At 62.9% G+C, this 22,376-nt stretch overlaps 5 protein-coding genes across 5 annotated transcripts; 2 read left to right on the top strand and 3 right to left on the bottom strand.

Annotated features, from left to right (window-relative positions):
* Positions 1–1,203: 1,203 nt before the first annotated feature.
* On the bottom strand, positions 1,204–5,539 carry LOC308050184 (histone H2A.V). Its single transcript, XM_080360186.1, has 5 exons — positions 5,350–5,539; positions 2,522–2,599; positions 1,982–2,095; positions 1,767–1,896; positions 1,204–1,568 (listed from the first exon to the last, which is right to left on the bottom strand). Exons 1-5 carry the CDS (start codon positions 5,503–5,505, stop codon positions 1,507–1,509), a joined length of 540 nt encoding a protein of 179 aa, XP_080216312.1. The 5' UTR covers positions 5,506–5,539; the 3' UTR covers positions 1,204–1,506.
* Positions 5,540–8,081: 2,542 nt separating this feature from the next.
* On the bottom strand, positions 8,082–11,848 carry PURB (purine rich element binding protein B; the record flags this gene model as incomplete). Its single annotated transcript, XM_080360211.1, has 1 exon — positions 8,082–11,848. The coding sequence occupies one exon, from the start codon at positions 11,846–11,848 to the stop codon at positions 10,820–10,822; it is 1,029 nt and encodes a 342-aa protein (XP_080216337.1). The 3' UTR covers positions 8,082–10,819.
* Positions 11,849–13,158: 1,310 nt separating this feature from the next.
* On the bottom strand, positions 13,159–14,504 carry COX5B (cytochrome c oxidase subunit 5B). The gene is made up of 4 exons (XM_080360141.1): positions 14,371–14,504; positions 14,192–14,265; positions 13,549–13,648; positions 13,159–13,471 (listed from the first exon to the last, which is right to left on the bottom strand). The coding sequence occupies exons 1-4, from the start codon at positions 14,462–14,464 to the stop codon at positions 13,359–13,361; spliced, it is 381 nt and encodes a 126-aa protein (XP_080216267.1). The 5' UTR covers positions 14,465–14,504; the 3' UTR covers positions 13,159–13,358.
* Positions 14,505–16,169: 1,665 nt separating this feature from the next.
* Positions 16,170–20,282, top strand: LOC308050262 (calsenilin-like; the record flags this gene model as incomplete). Its single annotated transcript, XM_080360280.1, has 8 exons — positions 16,170–16,266; positions 17,302–17,426; positions 17,517–17,586; positions 17,681–17,751; positions 18,995–19,102; positions 19,181–19,285; positions 19,430–19,492; positions 19,887–20,282. The coding sequence occupies 8 exons, from the start codon at positions 16,170–16,172 to the stop codon at positions 20,280–20,282; spliced, it is 1,035 nt and encodes a 344-aa protein (XP_080216406.1).
* A 509-nt stretch (positions 20,283–20,791) lies between these two features.
* LOC308050198 (oxaloacetate tautomerase Fahd2a, mitochondrial-like) lies at positions 20,792–22,353 on the top strand (the record flags this gene model as incomplete). The annotated part of the gene is made up of 7 exons (XM_080360206.1): positions 20,792–20,976; positions 21,075–21,291; positions 21,372–21,431; positions 21,508–21,667; positions 21,850–21,958; positions 22,029–22,116; positions 22,218–22,353. 7 exons carry the CDS (start codon positions 20,792–20,794, stop codon positions 22,278–22,280), a joined length of 882 nt encoding a protein of 293 aa, XP_080216332.1. The 3' UTR covers positions 22,281–22,353.
* Between the last annotated feature and the right edge of the window lie 23 nt (positions 22,354–22,376).

The following is a 22,376-nucleotide window of genomic DNA, read 5'->3' on the forward strand; positions in this document are numbered from 1 at the left end:
TGGTGTGTCGCCCGCGGGCGACGAGGACGGCCCCTCCCTGCCGCCGCCATCTTGCGCGCTGAGCGGTCCCGCCATTGTGCGGCCCTCGGGCCCCGCCGCCTTCGCCACCGGCCGCCCCCGCCCCGCCGCGCGCCCCGGGCCGCCGCACGGCCCCGCCGCCGCCCCCCCAGCCCCCCCCGCCGCCTCCTGCCCCATCCCGCCGCCTCCCGCCGCCATCTTGTGATAACGGGGCAGCTGCACAGCCGGGGGCAGCGGGCAGCCCGGCCAGCAGCCGGTACCGGGGCTGCGGGGCCGCCCGGGCGCGGCGGCCGGCGGGGCGGGGCGGGGCTGAGGCCGCACCCGGGGCAGGCGGCCTGTGGCCCCTGGCACCTGATGCAACCGGGCGCTGGTGTTGCCAGCACTGGAGCCGCCCCAGCTCCCCGGGGCACAGCCGGGGCGTGGGGCAGGGACCGCGCAGGGCCCGGACAGACGGACAGCTGACACACTGACAACCCTGTGTCCGGGACAGACACACACCCAGGGCCGACAAGGGCCCAGGAGCCCCCTCACCAGGACAGACAGACAGCTGGGGCCCATGTGCCCAGGACAGATAGACACCCCATACCCTAATACTCTGGACAGACACCTGACACCCATATGCCAGGACAGACAGACAACTGGGGACCCAAGTGCTCAGGACAGATGGACAGCCAGGACCCACATGCCCAGGTCAGCTGGGACGCCTCAAACAGACACCCCATTACCCCGGACGGACAGATGCCCACAGCCAACAAGCACCCAGCACCCACATACACCTCCTCAGGCCAGACAGACAGACACCCAGTGCCCCAGTACAGACAGACACCTGGCATCCATACACCCAGGACAGACAGACAGACAACTGGGGCCCCTAAGTGCCCAGGACAGAAGGGCACCCACGTCCGGGACACCCCGGACATGTGGGGGCAGTGGGCGGAGCCCCGGGGAAACCTCGCCCCCTCCTCGCTTATTTGCATACGAGGCGGCACCGCCCCTTTTCATTTGCATACGGGGCGGGACCTACTTTGCATGTTGCGCGGGCCCGCACTTGCGGACCCGTTCCTGGGCGGAGGGGGGGGCCTCCCCGTTATCACCTCCCCCGGCCCGCTGGGCCCCCCCCCGCTGACCGGGGGTCCGGTACAGCCCTCGGGGGCCTTTCCCCTCCCCAGCACCACAGGAGAGGTGTTTGGTTTTTTTTGTAAAAAATGGTTTATCCGTTCCATTTTTGTATAAAACCCAGGGGAGCAGCCGAGCCCTCGACCACCAAAAACCAACCACTGCCGCCTGACAAGGTACAACTTTGTGTCAAAACTTGGAATCTAAACCCCATACCCACATTTTCTCCTCTCTACAGTCAATTGTCTATGCTCTTCCTTTGAACTATTCCTTAAAAAAACAAAAAATTTCCACGGTTCCCCAAGATTTCTTCTGTCCTGGGTACGGTACAACGACGGGAGGGAGCGGGCCGATTTTAATTGGTTTTCCTCTCTACGCCGTTTTTTGTTGTCCCTTCTTTCCGATCAGAGACTTGTGGATGTGAGGGATGACACCTGCAAACAGAAAAGGAGGATTCGCGTAAGATCCTCAGAGATTTCCCAAAAAAAACCCGTAAAAAAAATCCTCAAATCCCAGCAGAGTTTCGCGATAACATTTCCTCCCGCTCCACAGATCACGCCCTGCTGCTCCAGTACCAAATTCCTGTACATTTTGCCTTATTTTTCCCCTTTTCTCACTAAAATGATACCCACCTCCCCCAGCGATGGTGGCTTTGATGAGCGAATCCAACTCTTCATCCCCGCGAATCGCCAGCTGCAAGTGACGGGGAGTGATCCGCTTCACTTTGAGATCCTTTGAAGCGTTGCCCGCCAGCTCCAGCACCTGCCGAAAATTGGGGAAAACACTCAAAATCCTGAGAAAACCACTTTTTTGGGGGTGTTTTTAGGGACGAAGGCGCAGGACCCACCTCGGCGGTGAGGTACTCGAGGATGGCGGCGCTGTAAACGGCCGCGGTCGCTCCCACTCGCCCATGGCTGGTGGTGCGAGTCTTCAAGTGTCTGTGGATCCGGCCCACGGGGAACTGGGAGTAATTAACAGCACCTCGTTAACACCTACAGCCCCCTGGATATTTGTGTAATTAGGCCCCGCATCGCTGATTTTGGTCCAAGCGCTTCCCGCCCCCCCTGCACGGCTACGGCTTCGACATGAGATACAGAACCGACTCGATCCACTCGTGGAATTTACCATATTATTATTAATAATTATTATTATATTATTAATTATAGAAATCAGTTCTTGCACCTGCTCTAGAGGAGAGATGGATTGTGCCTGAGCCAGGACAAAGTGGGAACAAACAGCTCAGAGCTCCTCGTCGCTCCAGAATAACAACACAACCCCCCAAAATATTCAGTTTTCACCCCAAAATCAGCAGGTTTGGGGCAACCCACCTCCCATAAGGGGCCATTTGACTGCAAAAATCACACTTTTTGGAGAAATCGGGGATTACCTGCAGCCCGGCTCTCTGCGAGCGCGACACGGCCTTGGCCTTGGCCTTCCCGCTGTCCTTCCCCGCCTTCCCGCCAGCCTGCGAGGGAGAAACGCGCCTGTTAATTAACTGCAATTATCCAGAGAGATCTACTGCACTGTAATCCAGGCCCAAACACACTCTCTGCTGCTGCGGGAAACTTTATGGCCTCTCAAATGACCCAAAATGAGGCGAATTTGAGGGGATTTCAAGGGGTGCGATGGCTGCTTTATTACTTATTCTCCTTTCCCGCTATCATTATATTCCCATTATTGTCTAGAAAACGCCAAACGAGGAAAACAGCCCCAAAAAACGTGGTTGTGAGAAGTTTGATTCCAGAGGCATTTTCTCCGCTCTGAAGCGGGCGCTGACACAGACGCTTCTGTACGGGGGAATTTGTGGGATTCAAGGGCAATTCCCATCCTGCTGTGAGCAAAAACTTCTCAGAAAGTCCCAAAAATGGTGAATTGACTGAAAATTGTGCTGCTGAAGCTCCAGAGTGTGAGAGTTTGGAAGCCACAGAGAAGTGAGGAAGCACCGAACGCAGGTTTGTTGGGATCTCTTGCATCCGCCTTAATATCCCTTCAACGAATCGATTTCTTTGAAAGAAGCCATGACGTCACTAATTCGCTAATGAGAGCCACTTCTAATGAAGAGCAGCCAGTCAGAATGAACTTGCACCTTCCAGGCAAAAAAATTACGTTACCAACCCAAAAATCTGGTTCATTTAAGAAGCAACAGCAACTATAACCCCTGAAACTGAGCAGAGAAGCCGCCGTACAGCCCAAAAATACGCTGAAAACATAGAATTCCCATTTTTACACCACATATTGATCCCAAAATCCCCTTTCCCATCTAAAAAGGAATGACGTCTCGCTGTGAGGGAGCTGAAAGCTGCCGCCTGCCCTTCCCTCTTGTTTGGAAGGAACCACAGGATCCCAAGATCCCCAGGAGGCTGAGGTGACACTAATTAAGTCAATTAATCCTTAAAATACAACGCCAGCTTAATGCAGGGACGTCCAAGATCCACGTCCCGTCCCAGCGAGGTGGGAGTTAACCGGCTCCAACTTAAACGCTGCAAAGAAAATAAATCGCAAGAGGAAAATATTTAATTTAGAGGCGGTAAAAGGAGCGTCTTTAGGAGCAGTTTTTGGCAGGAAAGCGGCTGAGGGATGATTTGGAGCGTCCAGAAATACTTTAAAGCGCCGACTCGACGGTGCCTTTGCCATGGTGAAGCGTCAGGAGTTATTTAGCAGAAGAAAATATCACACAGTAAAACTTCAAAAAATCGGGAAGGAGGATCTGGGGATGTTTCTTCGCTCTAGAAATAACAGAGCGAGGGCTTTGATCCCCCAGCTGTGACCTTTCCCACTTCTCTGTCAAGTTTTCCAGCCGGCAGCTGCTGCCTGATGCTTCTTTACACGCTATTTCACTAAAAAGAGGGAAGAAAAGTCTCGCAGTGGAAGTCCCAAGGTGGTTTGGGGTTGGTTTTTTTCCATCTTCACCAACATCTAAACCTTCCGCAGAGGAAACGCTGCAACAGGTTCCACGGCCAAGCTGCTCCCAGCAGGATCAGGGTCCGAGATCGGCACCTTCTCTTAACATGGGAATTTCCTTCTCTCTCACTCACAGGTGAGACAGCAGCGATTTGCTTCTTCATCTGGAGGGGACGCGATGTCTCCTTCCCATCCCAAAACCTCGCTGGATTTAACACACTGCATCTCTCGCAGCACTCGAGTGGCTTAAAGACTCTTCTTATTACTTCAAATAAGACTGAGACACTTCAAAAAGCGACTTTTTTATCTCCTGCTCCAAATCGCCAGATATCTTTGAGTGCAAGTTCTCTTTTGCATAATCTCACGGAGCATTTCCTCGTTAACCCTTAACGACCCAGGCCCTTATCCCCTGCTCGGGAACCTCCTAAACGAGTTACAGACCCTCCAGCTGACACTTCCACAGGTTTCAGGGCTCGGACCGAACGCACGAAGCACCAGGGAGAATTAAACTCCAGTTTTCTCCTCCCATGGGATCAGAATTTTCCTTGGGAAGCCACCAGCGAGCTCTGCCAAGGGCCAAACGCACCCAGAGACGTCGGTTAGAGCCAAAAACATGGAAACCAAAGGCTCCTCGGGGCAGGCGGCTGGTGCTTGACAGATGTCCCGCTCCTCGCTCGGCAGCTTCTACACCCTGACAGTTGCTTCCTTACTCCACAAACAACTTTTTAAAATATATAAGCACAGAAAGCAGCTGTTACAGCGGCGGTTTCCCTCAGAAAGCGGCGCCGATGACATCGCGGCACCCGCGGGAAGCTCTGACAGCGAACGAGGGTCGCCGAACCCTCGGGCAGCGCCACAAAGCCCGTCCCGGGGGGCCTCGCACCCAGAGAGAAGCGGCGAGACGCTTCGGTTACACAACGGCGGCCGGGGGGGGGGGGGGGGGGGGAGGGGGAAGCGGTTTTGGGCGCGTTTCCAGGTGGCTCGTCCACCGGAGACCCCAGGGCCCCCGCGGGGCCGCGCGGGGAGCGAGACGTGCCCAAGGTCACGGGTGGTGACACAGCCCGGCCGGAGCTGCCCGCTCCGCTCCCCCCGCCCGCCCGGCGTCTCTCCGAGCGGAGCGGCGGCCGCTGGCGACCCCGAGATGCGGCTCCACGCCCCCCGCCGCCCCTGTCACCGCCGGGCCCGCGGCCGGAGGCCCCGGCCAGGCCACCCCGCCCAGCCCCTGCCCCCCAGCGGCTCCGGTACCGGTCCCAGAGCCCCCCCCGCGCCCCCCGGGGAGCCGGACCGGCCCCGGCCGCCGCCCCCGCCTCTCACCATGGTGCCGCCGCCGCCTCCTGAGCTCCGGTCCCGAGTCCGCGCTGGAGCCGCCTCAGGAGCCGCCAGACAATAACCCGCCCGAGCGCGAGGAGGGAGCCCGGCCTGCCGCGGCGGGTCCGAGCCAATCAAGGCATCCCATACTAGTTTGAACATCCGGCTGCCGCCAATCGCGGGGCCCTTTCTTACCCCCTCGCTAGCTCCGCCCCGCGGCCCGTTTAACGGCTGTTTTTCCTTTGCACACGGCACGCAGGGGTGAGGGCGGGGGGCGTGCCCGGCGATCGAGCCTGTGGGCGGTTGCGACGGAGTGACGTGCCCATCCACCAATAGAAAGATCCGAGCCTTCCACGAGGGGCGGTGATGGGCAGACAGACAGCGCGCGCAGCCAATGGGAGGAGAGAACCCTTTCCCGCCCATTCTCTCCCCCCGCCTCCCGTGTTGTTTGTTTGCGCGGAGCTTGGGGGGGGGAATCGCGGCGCTGAGGGGCCGGGGGGGCGGGCGGTTCGCTCCGCGCCGCCGCCGGTGCAGGCGGGGCCCGGGCCGCTCTCCGCGGGTCCCGTGGGTCGGGGCTTTCCCGCCCCGCACACCCCGGCTCCCCGTCATCGCCCCCCGGCCCGGTGGGGGTTTTGGGTGCAGCCTAGAAAGACTTAAACCCGGGTTACAAATGAGTTGGCCCAGCCGCGGGCAGCCCCGAGGTGAGAGGAACCCCCAGGGGCTGCTGAGGCTCAGTCAAGTGGTGCCTTTGAGACCTTCCCTGTGTGCTTTTTAGGGAAAAAAAAAGAAATAAAGGCTGGTCCTGTCCAGTATACGAAGGGCAGCGGCAGGGAGGGAGCACAGGCGGTCCTGGCAGCCCCGGGGTGTTTGGGCTGGAGCTGAAAGGCAAAAAGTATTGTGAGTAACGGGGATAAAATATGGCCCCCAAAAAAGCCCCCAAAATTCCCAGTCTGTGCTGGGGTCGGTGCTGCGTGAGGGAAGAGCACATCACGGGAAATAAAAGCTCCTCATTTCTCGTGATGAGACGATTCCAGCATCGAATTAAACCCGATTTTCCGTGACGAGGTTAATTTTAGAAGAGCAATTTTAGAGTGATGAACAGGAGCAGCTTTGGGAGGCCCCAGGATGGTGAAGGAGCCCCCGGCCCCTCGAGCCGGGGGGGAGAGGACGGAGCAGGTACAGGAGGAGTGGGGAGGGGACATGGGAGACAACTGGGCGCTGTCACCATCCCCCTGGCTCCCCCGCGCCTCAGTTTCCCTCAGCACCCACCAGGGGGTTTAGGGCACACCCCCCCCCCCCCCTTGCTGCAGCTGCCATGGGGGGTTCGGGTGACCCCACAGCTGCTCCCACCCCCTCGGCCGGCTGCTCCAGCTGCCCCACAGGCGCCTGCAGCGTGGCTGGGCCCCCCAGCTGTCCCCACCACCCCCAGCGCCCTCGCAGCAGCTGCCACCCCGGCATCCAAGGGATGCGTGTGACAGGGTCCCCATGGAGGGGCCAGGAGATCTGCTCCCCCCAGGAGGGGGTTCTGGCTGCGGTGGCAGCGGTGACGGGGACAGGCGGTGGCGGCGGCTGCGGTGGCGGCTCATGGCTCATGCGCAGCGGCTGCCGCCTGTGTCCTCAGATGAGCCCGTGCCCGCAGGGAGCCGCAGAGCTCAATGCGGCGCGGGGCTGCGGCGCCGGTGGCACCGCACGCACCAACCCCAGCCATGACACACACCAAACCCTGTGCCCCCCACACCCCCTGACCCCACGCGTGTCCCCAAATTCCCTGTGGTTACCCCCCGCCAGGCTCTGGGGACCCCGCGTGTGTTCCCCCAACCCCTCAGGACACCCGTGTCCCCATCCGCACTGTGGTGACAACCCCTTCCCAAACCAATGACACCCCCCAAGGAGCGAGCCGGGGCCGGGCGGGCTTTTTTCATTCACTTTTCCGCATACTTTTTATTTGTTACAAACATACAATTTTTTAAATATAGACCTTGTAAAACTCCATTTTGCAAAAATCTGCTACGGTGAGGAGTGCTCGGAGCATGAGGAGTTCGTCACGTCGGGCGTTCGTCTTCGCTAGTGGTCAAATCCAGGACCCGCCGGCGGCAACCGCTCCCCGGCGGCTCCCGAAACCGCCCCGCCGGCCGCAGAGGAAGGGACGGGGGGGACAGGCCCCCCCGGGCGCCGGCAGCCCCGCGCTGGGCCGCCTAAAGTGCATGGTTTGCTTGTATTTTTTCTTTTTCTTAAAAAAATAAGAGGAATAAAACTTTTTTCTTTTTTTTTTTCTTCTTTCTTCAAGGTACTTTCGGGGTGAAACGTTTGGGGCTCTCAGCAGATATTGGCCAACGACAGTTCTGGATCCGGCTCATTCCTGCGCCGATGGTTTATTTACCGATGGTTTATTGAGCGATGTTTCCAGCGCGGAGCCAGGGATGCAAGAGCCGCTCTTGGGCGCTGCGTCGAATCCTCGTGGCTTCTTGTTTCGATGCCGCCGGCAATGCCAAACGCCAGCGCGGGGACTCTGAGGTCGCCGCCACCGCGGTGCGAAGCCACCGCGCTCCTCACCGGCCGTTCCTCTCCCAGCTCCATCCCGGCACCTGGATTATTTGGATCTCACGGGCAGCACCGGCTCCACAAGAACCGCACCGAGCACCCGGAGCCGCCGCCGCCGCGCCGGTTCCGTTTCCCACCGGGAATATCCGCTGAGATCCCCCTGCATCAGCTCAAGTACCGTCATCGCTCGCTCCCGCTTCTTTTATTTTTTTTTCCATATTTTTTCTATTTTTGCCTTTTTTTTTTAAAACTTTTTTCTTTTTTAAAAGAGAAGCCGGCGAGGGTTGGTGGTTTTATCACCAACACAAGAAACCGCCATCACCGTGGCCCGGCAGCACCGGGACCAGTCGCCTCCCCCCAAACCAGCTGAAACTACAGCAGGAAAATTCTCATTTCTTCCAGATTTTTCTCTTGGGGGGCGCGGAAAAGAAACTGCAGCGGTTTGAACTTTTCACGGAGCCGCCAACGGCTCCCGGCCCGGACGTTTTTTTTGGGTATTTACATCGATTTTGGGGCGCTATACAAGATTTACAAGGTTTTCTTTTTGTACAGCGAGAAGTCGCGCTCTCAAACCGTCCCTCGCGGGGCAACAGAAATCTGGAAGCTCCAAGAATTTTGGGATTGTTTTTCCCCCTTCCGGTTCAAAATGAAACAAACCAAAAAAAAAAAGCAATTTCCCCATTTTCTACAGAAAAAAAAAACCCAACCAAATCTGATATATATACACACACGCACACATATGTGTATATACATATATATATATATATATATACGGGAAGAACTGAACCCACCGACCCGCTGCCGAATTCCGGTTTTGGCGACGCCGCGTCGAGACCCCCCAAAACTCCCCCAAATCAACCGTCTCCCCCCGCGCCTCAGCTGCCACTGGGTTAAAAGCTTCCAAACCCTTTTCGCCTTTTTCTCTTGTTTTCTGATGGTTTTTGGTGGTTTTTGCCCGACACCTCGACTCTCGCACCGTGTGCCGGAGGTTTCTGTCCCAGATCCGCGGCTCTGGCGAGACAAAGGGTCCGGTCGCGGCTCCGGCTCCGCGGTTTATGGGTTTATTTTTCTTTTTTTTTGGCATATTTTGCCTTTTTTCATCTTCCGTGTTATTTCCGAAGCGGCTCCTGAGAACCGAACGGGACCGGCGGCGACGGCGCCGCTACCCTAGAGTAGAAAATAAGGCTAAATTCCCGCAATTCAGCCAAAAAAAAAAAAAAAAGAATATATATATATATGTATTTTTTTTTAATATATATGATCCTCTTCAAAAATAAAAGGAGAGGCGCCGCCTGCGTCGGTGCTCCCGGTGAGTCCATTGCGGCCGCGTCTTCTCCCAATCCGGAACCTTCCGCGGCTTTTTTGTTGTTGTTTTTGTCGTCTTTTTTTTTGGGGGGGGGGGGTTTGTTGTTTTTCCGCGGCAAAGAACCGAAGGTGCGAATGGAACCGCGGTGGGACCAGCAGGACGTCACGGAATAAGAGCTGCCTGAGGGTACGAAATTACAGTACGGCCGCGGTCGGACGTGGAAATCAAACTATTGCTCCCGTGGTGAGTGCGGAACCGCCGGTCCCGGCGACGGGGTTAAAAATGGGAGAAATGGAACATTTAAAACAAAAAAATCACGTTAAAAATCCCTTTAAAAACGAGCGACGGAGGCGGGATGGATGGATGGATGGATGGATGGACGGACGGCGGCGCCCGCGGGTTCCTCGGGGAGACGGATCCGCGAGAATAAATTACGGAGATCGGCGGGCGCCGGCTCCCGAAAAAACCAGCGGAAAGAGTTAATTTAAAACATAAAGTCCTAAAAGTGGAGGAGGCGTTGGAGAAGCTGCAAGTTTGGAATGACGAGCGACGAACCCCGATCGGTTCAGAGTTCCTGGGATAACGCGGCGGAAAAAAAGACGTTTTGGAAAGGGCAGGATTGACCTGGTTTGATTAAAGAACAAAAAAACCAAAAGGTTTTTAAAAAAAAAAAGACGATTTGAGAGCGGAAAAATCCATTTAATGCGAGAGGCGACGCTGAGGGACCCGCTGGCCGGGGCGGCAGAGCCGGAGTGGCCAGGTAGGAAAAAATAATAAGAAAAAAACCCCAAATAACCTGAAAATAATCGATTGGGGGTGCGGATCCCGCCGGGGCGGCGAGGAGGGGGTGGAAAAGCAAAAAAAAAGAGAGGAAAAAAGGGCAAATTTGGAGTCAATGATTATAAGGGACCAAAGCGATACAGTGATTTCGCCGGCGCCGCCTTATTTGGCGTGAAGGGGCAGCCGGTGCGTCCCGGCGGGTTCTCCTTGTGCTTCGTGCCCAACCGGCCACGCTGCCCCCACCCCCCCCGGGGGAGAAAAATAGAGAGAGAGATATAAGAATAGAAGAAATCAGCAAAACCGAGAAAGTTTTCCTTAATTTGCAGGAACCTGGTTCCTGGGGGAGGGTGGGGGGGCGGGCGGGTTCTGGTTTGGGTGCCTGGAGTTGAGCGGTTTGCATCCCAAAAAATAATCTGGAAAACGGGGGGAAGGAAAATAGAGGGAAAAAGGAAAATAGAAGGGGGAAAAAAAAGGGGGAGAAAAAAGGAAAATAGAGGGGGGAAAAAAAAAGAGAGAGCGGCCGTTGGTCCAGGTGCAGCCCCCCCGCCCCAGCGCTCGCTGCCGAAGCCGCCGCTCGCGGCTCCGTCCCCCCTTGGCTCCGTCGCCCCCCGTGAGGGTTTGGTGGCCCCGGTGCGGTGCCAGATGCTGGTTTTTTGGTGGTGGGGGGGGGCACCGCGTCGGAGAGATGGATCCGGGGTGTGAGTGTGTGTGTGTCCCCCGAAGAGGGTGACGAGGGGACGCGCTTGGCGTCGCGGTCGAGCCGGTTCCTCTCTCTCCGGCAGCGGGTTTTTGGGGGGGGGGGGATCTGGGGGCGATGGGGATGGGGGGGCCGGCGTTGCGGTTCGGGGCTCAGTCGTCGTCCACGTCGTCGCCGTCGGAGTCGTCGCCGGCGCCGCTGCCGCTGCCTGGTCCCGGGGGGCCGGCGCGTCGGTCGTAGAGCTTGTCCCGCTGGCGCTCCTGGATGTCGCGCATCTCCTCGGCGTAGCGGCAGAAGGCGCCGCCGAACTTGGCCCAGGCCTTGTAGGGGACGGTGATGGCGTTGCGGTACGAGGGCTTCACCTCGCTCACCCGCAGGAAAACGCCGTATTTGTTGCACCCCACGTCGAAGAAAAAGCGTTTGGAGTCCACGGTGATGGAGGTGCCCTCGGGCAGCTCCCCGTAGAGCCCCCCGCCGCCCGGCCCCCCGCCCCCGGGGCCGCCCAGCTCGTCCTCCTCGCCCCCGTAGTCGTCGATGAGCTTGGCCAGGGCGTCGCGGAACTCGATCAGCCCCTGCGCCGGCAGCGCGATGGTCTGGCCGCTCTGCAGCCCGGGGGGGCCCCCGGGGAACCCCCCCGGCCCCCCGGGCCCGCGGTTGACGGTCTGGCGGATGCGGAGGAAGCGCCCGCGCTGGTTTTCCTTCAGGTCCAGGTAATATTTGCGGTTCTCCCGCACCAGGAACTCGCTCTTGAGGGCGCGGCGCGGGCCGGCACCGGCGCCGTCCTCCCCGGGGGCGCCGGCGGCCTGGGCGAGCTGCTCGGGGCTGGACGGGCCCAGCTGCGCGTAGTGCTCGATGAAGTCGCCCAGGTAGTCGCGGAACTCGGCGGCCACGGCCATGGAGAGGGTGAGGCGGCTCTTGGAGCCGCCCGCGCCCACCTCGGCGATCTTGAGGAAGCGGCCCTTGGCGTTCTGCTTCACGTCCAGGTAGAAGCGCTTGTTCTGGATGTCCAGCCGCTTCGAGGCCAGTTCCTGCGTCTCCTGCTCCGGGCCCGCCCCGCCGGACCCCCCTCCGGACCCGGCCCCGCCGCCGCTCCCTCCGCCGCCGCCGCCGCCGCCTCCTCCGCGGGCGGCGCCGAACCCGCCGCTGCCGCCGCGCTCGCTGCCGCTGTCCCCATCCGCCATCTTGTCCGCCCGCCCGCCCCGCGCCGGCCCTTCCGCGCGCGGCCGCCCCGCTTCCGGCGCGCGGCCCCGCGCGCCCCCGCCCCGCCCCTCTGCGACAGGGGTGACGTCACCGCCGCACTCTGGGCCGCGCCGCCGCTGGCGCCTTCTCCGCCGAGTCACGTGGGGCGGGGGAGGCCCCGCCCGCCGCGTCCCCGCGCGCCCTCTGCCGTGGGCGGGGCGCTCCCGGATAAGCCCTGCCCCTCCGCTAAGCCCCGCCCCCGCCGAGTCCCGCCCCGCAGCCCCCCCCACCCTCGGGCGCGCCGTTCCCTGAAGCGCAGTGACGTCACCGGCCGCCTGTCAGTCACGGCCGCCGGCGGCTCCCATTGGCCGCTCGCGGGGACGGCGGGCGAAGAGGCCCAGAGCCCCGCTCCCTCCCGCCTGGAGCGGCGAATGACGTCATGGCCGGGCTGCCTGGCGTCATCGAGAACGTCAGCGGCGGGAGGGGCCACACGAGGGAACCTGCAACCTCAGGGGAACCTTCTGGGACCATCTGGGGACACTGTGGAGCCTCTTGGGACCCACTGGGGACAGCGCAGGGCCCCCAGGAACCCCTTGGGGACCCCCTGGGGACACTGCAGGACCTTCCAGCAGGTCCCCGGCCACCGTCACCCAGGAGGTTCGGCCATCACACTTGCGTGGGGCCACCAGTGGCAGCACCTGCAGAGTGTCACGAGCCCCCCAGAGCTGTGGGGTGGAGGGGTGTCCCCATCTGTGTCACCCAGAGTCCCACAGGTGACCCACAGGCTGTGCAGCCACTGTCAGGGGTTCTGGGACCACGGGGACCTGGTGCCCACTCAACCCCACCCTGACCCTGGGGACACGAGTGACCATGGGGGAGACTCCTGAGTGACCCTGTCACCTGTGACAGTGACACATCGGGGACTGCTGGGGCGGTTGGGCAGATGTGGGTGCCAGGACCTCAGGGAGCCCCCGACACCCCCAATGTCGCACCCCAGAATTTTCCACCCCCCCACAGGGATGGACCAACCCCCCTGGGGTGCAGAGGGGTTTATTTTGGGGATGGGGTTCCCCCAGCCCAAGCAGGTTCCCCCCAACCAGAGGACCCTCCAAACCCCCAACAGACCCAGCCTGCCTCCCCCAGGGCACAGGGACAGTGAACAGGGGATCCCCCCACCCCAAATCCTGCTCCAAGGTCATGAGCACCCCCTGGGGGGTCCCCCCATGTCCCCTCCCTGCTCACGATGCTTTAAATCCACACACCCCTCCTCCCTGCACCCATGGGTGCTGCTGCCTACCCCGCACAGACAGACTCAGGGTGTCCACACAAAGTCTTTATGAGGGGGGGACACACAGCAGGGCGAGGGGGGGGCAGCTCCGCTCAGCCCAAAAAATGCCCAGTGGGTGCTGGGGGGTTCAGTGTGACCCTGGGACCCCCAGTGGGTGCTGGGGGAGGGGGGTGTCGGTGTGACCCTGGCTCCCCCTCTTCCCCCCCACCCCCAATCCGGGGGGCTCAGTGGGGCAGCTCGTGGGGGATGAGCTTGTAGTGGGCGCCGCAGGAGGGGCAGCGCTGGGCCTCCCCCTTGTGCAGCCAGAACCAGACGACGTAGCTGTTGTCCTCTTCACCTGGGGGGGGGAGAGGAGGGTGGGACAGACGGGCGGACAGAGGGAACGGGGGGACATCGGGGGGGCGGGGCACTTACAGACGCAGCCCACGATGCGCTTGTTGGTGATGGAGGGGACGAGGTTGGGGTCCTCCTTGGTCCCCGCGTAGCGCTTGGGCCGGAACATGCTGTAGGGGTCCTGAGGGGGGTGGGAAGGTGAGTGGGGGGCACCCCCAAATCCCTCCTGTCCCTGAGCCCCGCCCCCCCCCCCCCCCCCAACCCTGGGGTCTCCCTGAGTGACCCTGTCTGCCCCACCAAGGACACCCTGTCTCTGAATGGGGGGAGACTCAGGGCCACCCTGGGGTCCCTCCAGCTGCCTCCTGTGTGGGGGGGACACCCCAAGACTCTGTGTCCCCCTCCTCAAGAGACCCTGCCCCTCAGATCCCCCCGAGCTGGGGGGGCACCCCAAACCCTGACTCCCTCTCCAAAGACACCGTGTCCCTGAGTGGGTGGCGTTCAGGGACACCCTGGGGTCCCCCAGCTGCCCCCGGGCGGAGGGGACACCCCCAGACCCTGCCCCCCCCCCCAGGACACCCTGTCCCTGAGCCCCCCCCCCACACACACCCTCCCAGGGGTCCCCCCAGCTGCTCCCCGAGCCGGGGGCACCCGGACCCCGCCCCCCCAGGACACCCTGTCCCTGAGCCCCCAGCTCGAGCCCCGGTCACCCCCCGCCCGCACTCACCAGGCCCTTGTTCATGGCCTCCATCACCTTCCGCTCCAAGCCCGTCGCCTGCTCCTCATCGCTGGCCAGGTCGCCTGCGGGGCAGCGCGGTCACTCCGGGAGGCCGCGGCCCCGCCCCCCCATCCCGCCCCCTCCCCGTTGTCCCCGGTGTCCCCGTTGCCCCCGGTGTCCCCGCTCACCGGGCACGGCGAGGCCGCGGGCGGGCGCGCTGCGGGCCGAGGCCGCGGGCAGGAGCCGCAGGGCCGCGCTCACCCGCAGTAACCTTGAGGCCATGGCGGAGGCGGCGAGCGGCGCTTCCGGTGGCGGCGGCGGAAGTGGCGGCGCGCGAGGGTGTGGCTGAGCCGCGCCCCTTGGGCGGTGGGCGCGCCCCGCCCTTAGCAAGAGGCCCCGCCCACTGGGAGGGAAGCCCCGCCCACTGGCAACTGGCCCCGCCCCTCCGTGCAGCCCCGGGGGTCACCACGGGGTGGGGGGTGATGGGGAGGGGACACCTTGGCGGACAGGGACAGTGTCCCCTGGGGCCTTGGGGACAGGGACACCCCTGGGGAATAGGGACAGTGTCCCCTGGGGCCTTGGGGACAGGGACAGCCCTGGGGAACAGGGACAGTGTCCCCTGGGGCCCTGGGGACAGGGACACCCCTGGGGAACAGGGACAGTGTTCCCTGGGGCCCTGGGGACAGGGACACCCCTGGGGAATAGGGACAGTGTCCCCTGGGGCCTTGGGGACAGGGACACCCCTGGGGAACAGGGACAGTGTCCCCTGGGGCCCTGGGGACAGGGACACCCCTGGGGAACAGGGACAGTGTCCCCTGGGGCCCTGGGGACAGGGACACCCTTGGGGAACAGGGACAGTGTCCCAGGGACCAACAGGACAAGACAGTCCCAGGCGGACAAGGACCATGTTCCTAGGGCCTTGGAGACAGAGACACCGTCAAAGGGACAGAGATGGTGTCCCCAGGACCGCTGGACACAGGACACCCTTGGAGGGACAGGGACCAATGTCCCTGGGACCCTGGGGGCAAGGCCACTCCTGTGGGGACAGGGGCAGTGTCCCCAGGGCCACTGGGGACAGGACACCCCCATAGGGACAGGGATTGATGTCCCTGGGACCTTGGGGGCAAGGCCACTCCTGCGGGGACAGGGACTATGTCCCTGGGAGTGTAGGGACAGGGACACCCCCAGAGGGACAGGAACAGATGTCCCTGGGGTCATGGGGACAAGGCCAGTCCTGGGGGGACAGAGACAGTGTCCCCAGGGCCATTGGGGACAGGACATCCCCAAAGGGAAGGCGACAGACATCACTGGGGCCTTGGGGACAAGGCCACCGCAGGACACAGGGGACAGACGTCCCCAGGGCGATGGGGACAGAAGTGCCACAGCGCTGGGACACCCCCGGGGGACAGTGCCACCCCGGGGGCTGCGACACCCCCCCGCCCTCCACGCCTCGGGTTCCCCACGTGTCCCAGGGGAGCCCTTCCTGCTGCTTACTCATCCCCATCGATCGCGCCGCTCGTTAGCCGCCCCGCGTTAATTAACCCCCGTCACTAATTGCCCCGCGAGCACCAAACACCCCCCAAGGTGCAGTAGGGGGGGACGTGCCCCCCGCTCCTCCCATGGCAGGGGGACCACAACAATATTTTTCCCCCCAATTTTAAGGCCGGCGCTGGGTCGTCACCCCCGGTTGGGCAGTCAGGGGCACCCATGGGTGCTGCACCCGCTGCCCTTTGTGTGTGGGGGGGAGATAAAGAAAAAGCCCTATAGAAAAGATAAGGAACTCGTGGTGAGGGTGCGGGGCGGGGGGGCCGCGTGCCAAGGGGGGAGGGCAGGACGACCGGACAGACGGCAGGACGACCGGACAGACGGCCGGACGGCGCACCCGCCGCTGCGCTGCCCGGGACGGCACCGGCCGTGACGGTGACACCCCCTGCGGTGCCCCCCCCGGCGCGGGGGTCCCGCGGAGGGTGTTCTGGGGGTGGGGGGGATGCAGGGCATGGAGCTGTGCGCCGGGGCCGTGCTCGTCCTGCTCTTCATCGCCGTCCTCAAGCAGTTCGGCATCCTGGAGCCCATCTCCGCCGAAGGTAAAACCCCCCCAATTAACCTCTGTTCATTAATTACAGCCCCCTCCTCAACTTGGGGTGGCCCCATCCTGCCCCCCCCCGCATTGGGTATGGGACCCGTTGGGCCTGGAAATGGGCACTGGGGGCGCGAAATAGGGGTTGTGGGGGGGGAAGAGCGTTTGGGGGTGCAAGGGGGGTTTTGGGGGTGTGGGGGGGATTTAGGGTGGGGGGGGCAGGGACCCCCCACCCCACCCCCCCGCATTTGCAGCGTCACGGCCCAGCCTTGTTCTGACCTTCCTGAGGGGGCTGGGCCCCCCAAAAACACCCCAGGGAGGGAACTCCCATCCACACAGCCCCAAACCCCCACTGGGGGGGTCTCTGCACCCTCCTTAACCCCCAAGAGAGGTGATGGGGACCCCCCCATCCCAAATGACCCCCCCAAACCCTCCTGTGGGGCCTCCAATCCCCCCCTGAGATGGGACACAGGGGGACCCCAAGTCCTGCATTGACCCCCAAGCCCCCAAAGGTGCAACACCATAGACCTCCAATCCCCTCCATGCCCCCAAAACTGAACATTGGGGTGCCCAAACCCCCCAAAATGAGCTGCAAGTGCCCTCTCCCCCCCCAGCTCCCCCCCCCAGCACCACCCCGAGCTTTTTGGGGGGTTCCCCAGTCTCGGATCCCCCATCCTACCCCCCATTTCCCCCCTCCCCAAGTTCCTGCTCGGTGCCGAGCGGCTCCGCGGGGGCTCCCCGAGCTGCAATTATTCATGAGGCATCATTTATTAATACTTAATTATTAATGAGGCATCATTTATTAATTACCCGCCACGCCATTAGCGGCTCCGGGATGTTCTGCGCCCCAGGAAGGTGCTGCCAGCGGCACCTCCCGGGGAAACCCCCCCAAAAACCCCCTGGGACGGGGAACCCGGCGCTTTCCCTCCCTCCCCAGGGAATTCGGGGTTCGCTGCCGCATCGGGGGGTTTGGGGGTGGGGATGACATGGGGGGGTCTCCTGGGATGGGGGTCTTTGAGGGGGGGGTCTCTGTGTCCCCCAGATGCCGGTGACACCGACCTGGAGCTCTCGGCCGCGCGGCACCAACCGGAGGAGCTGGAGAAGTTGCTGGCGCGGACCAAATTCACCAAAGCGGAGCTGCAGGCGCTTTATCGCGGCTTCAAAAGTGTGAGTGCGGAGGGGGGGGGCACACAGCGGCCCCCCCGCTGCGGGGACACGGGGGTTTCGGGGTCACCGGGCGCTTGACGTCCCCGACAGGAGTGTCCCAGTGGCCTCGTGGACGAGGAAACCTTCACCGGGATTTATTCGCGCTTCTTCCCCCAAGGCGGTGAGTGGGGAGGGGGTGTGGGGGGGGAAAGGGTGAATTGTCACCTGGGGGTGTCACCGGGTCTGGCTGTGTCCCCCCCGCCCCGGCCCTGCAGACGCCAGCGCCTACGCGCACTTCTTGTTCGACGCCTTCGACGCCGACCGCGACGGGGCTCTGTGCTTCCAGGTGAGCGGACGACGGGAAACGGGGGGGAAACAGCGGGGAGAACTCCGGGAAAAACACCGGGAAATGAGGGAGAAAATGCTGGGAAACACCGGGAAAAACGATGAGAAAAACACTAGGAAATGAGGGGAAAAACACGGGGAAAAACACCGGGAAGCGCTGGGGAAGACGATGGGAAAAACACTGGGAAATGAGGGGAAAAACACTGGGGAAAACACCAGGAAACACTGGGGAAAATGACAGGGAAAATATAGGGAAAAACACTGGGAAATGAAGGGAAAAACACCGGGAAGCAATGGGGAAAATGGCAGGAAAAACACAGGGAAAAATACTGGGAAATGAGGGGGAAAATACCAGGGAAAACACCGGGAAACACTAGGAAAATCACTGGGGAAAACACTGGGAAAAACACTGGGAAATGAGCGGAAAAACACGGGGGGAAAAACACCAGGAAGCACTGGGAAAGACGATGGGAAAAACACTGGGAAATGAGCGGAAAAACACTGGGGAAAACACTGGAAACACTGGGAAAAACACTGGGAAATGAGGGGGAAAACACGGGGAAAAACACTGGGAAGCACTGGGAAGAACAACAGGAAAAACACTGGGAAAAACACTGGGAAACGAGCGGAAAAACATGGGGGAAAACACGGGGAAACACTGGGAAAAACACTGGGAAATGAGCAGAAAAACATGGGAGAAAACACGGGGAAACACTGGGAAAAACACTTGGAAATGAGGGGAAAAACGCGGGGAAATGAGGGGGAAAAACGTTGGGAAATGCTGTGGAAAATACTGGGAAATGCCAGGAAAAATGCTGGGGAAATATGGGGAAACGCATGGGGAAATGCTGGGAACATTAGTGGGAAATGAGGGGGAAATGCCTGGAAACACCAGGAAAAACACCAGGAAAAACACCGGGAAATGCTGGGAAAGACATTAGGAACGCTGGGAAAAATACTGGGAAAAACATTGGGAAAAATACTGGGAAATGCCGGGCAAAAGGGCTGGGGGAGAATGCTGGCGCGTCCCCGGGAGCGGTGCGGAGCGCTCCCGGCACTGCGGCACAGCCGGCTCCGCGCTCACCACCGGTAAAAATAGCGCCGAGCCGGAATAGAAACGGGATCAATAGGGGGAAAAGCACCTAACAGGCTCCTGCGCGTCCCGCGGTCGATGGCGATGGGGGGGGGGGGCACGTGGGTTGTGGCCACGCGTGCCGGTGCCACTCGTGGGTCTGTCCCGGCAGGACTTCGCCGTGGGGCTGTCGGTGCTGCTGCGGGGGACGGTGCGGCAGCGGCTCGAGTGGGCGTTCAACCTCTACGACCTCAACAAGGACGGCTGCGTCACCAAGGAGGTGACACTGCGTGGGGACGCGGCGGAGGTGGCCGCACTGGGGGGGTTTGTCACCCTGTCCCCGCTCTGTCCCTCCCAGGAGATGCTGCAGGTCATCAAGTCCATTTACGCCATGCTGGGGCGCAGCACCCGCCCCCCGCTGCGGGACAGCGCGCCCGCCGAGCACCTGGAGATCTTCTTCCAGGTGGGGCCGTCCCCTCCGCGTCCCCTCCGCGTGTCCCCGGGGTCACGGGGGACAAGGGCCGTCCCCTCCGTGTCCCCTCTGCGCGTCCCCCGGGGGTCACGGGGGACAAGCGCCGTCCCCGCGACCCCCCGTCTGTCCCCGCAGAAGATGGACCGGGACGGGGACGGCGTGGTGACCCTGCACGAGTTCCTGGACACGTGTCAGCAGGTGACAGGGGGGTCGGCACCCCCAGCCCCCCCGTCCCGTGTCCCCCGTTCAACACCCCGGGGGTGACGCCGCGGGGCCAGCGGGTGACCCGTGGCCGCCCCCGCAGGACGGGGACATCGTGCGCTCCATGCGGATCTTCGAGAGCATCATCTAACCCGGGGCCTCCGGGGGCGCAGTTTCTATTCCCGAAGGGAAACAAACGCGGGGCCGCGGGCCCCCCGCACGGTCCCTGTCCCGGGAACGGCGGCTCCTGCCCCGCGTCCCGCGTGCGGAGAGCGGGCGATGGTTCAGGGGCCGCGGGCGGCGCAGCCGGGCGGGGGTTGGGGGGTTTGGGGGGTTTGTGCTGCTTCCCTCCTCACGCCCGCCGCTCTCCCGGCCCCCGCTGCCCCTGCAGACCCCGCTGCCCCTGCAGACCCCGCTGCCCCCGCTGCTCCTGCCGCGCCGCCGCCGCCGCTGCGTGTTTCTGCCAAATAAAAGCGGCAAACCCGGTCCCGGTGCCGCCCCCGGTTCTCCGCCCGCGGCCTCGGCGCTGTCATGGCGGCGGCGGCGCCATCATGGCGGCCGCTCCGCGTCTCCTGGCAACGCCGCTGCCCCGCCCCTTTCCGGCGGCGTGGCTGCGCGCGGCGGGCTCTCATTGGTGGCTCCACCGGCCGTCGTTGGCGGCGCCTACCCGCCCCCTCCGCGTTCCCATTGGTCGGGGCGAGGGGGGCGTGGCTTCGGCAGGGGGACCTTGGGGCCGGGGCCGCGGGGTCAGCGCGTGCGAGGGGGGAGTGACGTTCACGTGACGTAGGTGGGAGCGGGGAATCCCCCGGGACCCCCCGGGATGGGGAATCCCCGGGATGGGTTCGGGGGGGATCCCCGGGATCGGGCTGAGCGCGTGCGGGGGGGGATCTGCCGCGATTCGAGGGACCCCTGGGGCTGGGCTGAGCGGGTTTAAGGTGCGGGTAGATCCTGTGGGATCTGTGCGGGACTGGGGGGATCCCCTGGGACGAGCGGGATCCTCGGGATCGGGACTGCGTGGGATCGGGGGGGAACCTCTGAGATTGGGGTCGTGCGGGATCGGGGGTCCCCTGGGATCGGGGCTGACCGGGATGGGGGGAGATCCCTGGGATCGGGGCTGTGTGGGATCAGGGGATCTGCCTCCCCCCTTCCCCACTGTGCCCCCTCACTGCAGGATCCCCGTGTGCCAGGATCTGCCCCTTCCCCTCCCTCCCCGTTCTGAGATTCACTGGGGGGGTCCCCACCACCCCCCGGCCGCAGGATCCCCACCGGATCCCCTCGGATCCGCTCCCCGCAGGGATGCGCCTGGCGGGGGCCATGCGGCTGGTTCGGTTCCGGGGGCCCGGGGGGGCCGAGCCCCGGCTGGGGCTGGAGGAGGCGCCGGGGGGGGCCCTGGTTGACCTGAGCGCGGCCGAACCGGCGCTGCCGGGATCCATGAGATCCCTCCTGGAGAGCGGCCCTTCCGCCCTGGCTGCCGCGCACAGGTGGGTGTCGTGTCCCCCCGCCCCGTGTCCCCCGTGTTCCCCGTGTCCCCCCTGTCCTCCGTGTCCCCCGAGCCCCGTGGCTGAGCGCAGCCCCGCAGGGCGCTGCAGTCCGGCCAGTTCCGGGTGCCGCGGGACGGGGTTCGGCTGCTGGCGCCGCTGGGGGACCCCCAGAAGCTGATCTGCGTGGGGCTCAACTACCGCGACCACTGCGCCGAGCAGGGCGCCCGCGTCCCCGCCGACCCCGTCATCTTCAACAAGTTCCCCAGCGCCATCACCGGCCCCTTCGACGACATCGAGCTGCCCCAGGAGAGCAGCGTGAGGACCCCCCTGTCCCCCCCGCCTGTCACCGTGTCCCCCCCATGCAGCCCAACCGAGTCCCCGTGTTGTCCCCGCAGCAGGTGGACTGGGAGGTGGAACTGGCCGCCGTCATCGGGAAGAAGGGGCGGCACATCGAGGTGACCCCCTGTCCCTGTCCTGTCCCCGCCATCTGCCCCCACCCCGGGTTAACCAGGTCCCCGTTGTCCCCTGCAGGAGTCGGTGGCCATGGACCACGTCGTGGGGTTCACGGTGGCCAACGACGTGAGCGCCCGGGACTGGCAGATGCGCAACGGGCGGCAGTGGCTGCTGGGGAAAACCTTCGACACCTTCTGTCCCCTGGGGCCGGCCCTGGTCACCAAGGAGGCTGTGACAGGTGGGGACGCGATGGGGACAACACAGGGACGTGATGGGGACGGGGACTCGTGTGACACTGAATTCCCCCAGAATCACCCGTGTTTTCTCCAAAGGGGGACACCGAGGTGGCGCCGCCGTCCCCGTGTCCCCCACGCTGTGACGTGTCCCCCGTGCTGTGACGTGTCCCCTCTGTCCCCGCAGACGTCCACAACCTGCGCATCCGCTGCAGCGTCAACGGGCAGGTGATGCAGGACAGCAGCACCAGCCAGCTCATCTTCCCCCTCCCCAAACTCATCGCCTGGGTCTCCCGGTACGTGCAGGGGGGGGCCAGGGGTGTCACCGCTCCCCAGGGGATGCAGCTGACACCTGTGTCTCCCCAGCTTTGTCACACTGGTCCCCGGGGACATCCTGCTGACGGGAACCCCCGCTGGCGTGGGGTTTTTTCGGAAACCCCCCGTGTTTCTTAAGGTAGGGAAAGGGCTTGGGGGGGCAGAGCGGGAACATGAGGACCCCCCCCTCACTGGGGACAAGGCAGGGGGTTGGCTGCCACTGTGTCCCTGTCCCCGCAGCGTGGGGACGAGGTGCAGTGCGAGATCGAGCAGCTGGGCGTCATCTGCAACCGGGTGGTGTGAGGACGGAGGCACCAAATCCCCCCGATTCGGCCGCTATTTTCCCCCGCAGGGGTCAATAAAGCCACGAGCTGGGTCGGCACCTCTCCCTCCCCACTT

Source organism: Nesoenas mayeri (assembly GCF_963082525.1).
Source record: "Nesoenas mayeri genome assembly, chromosome: 27".
In the NCBI taxonomy this organism is placed as follows: Eukaryota; Metazoa; Chordata; class Aves; order Columbiformes; family Columbidae; genus Nesoenas; species Nesoenas mayeri.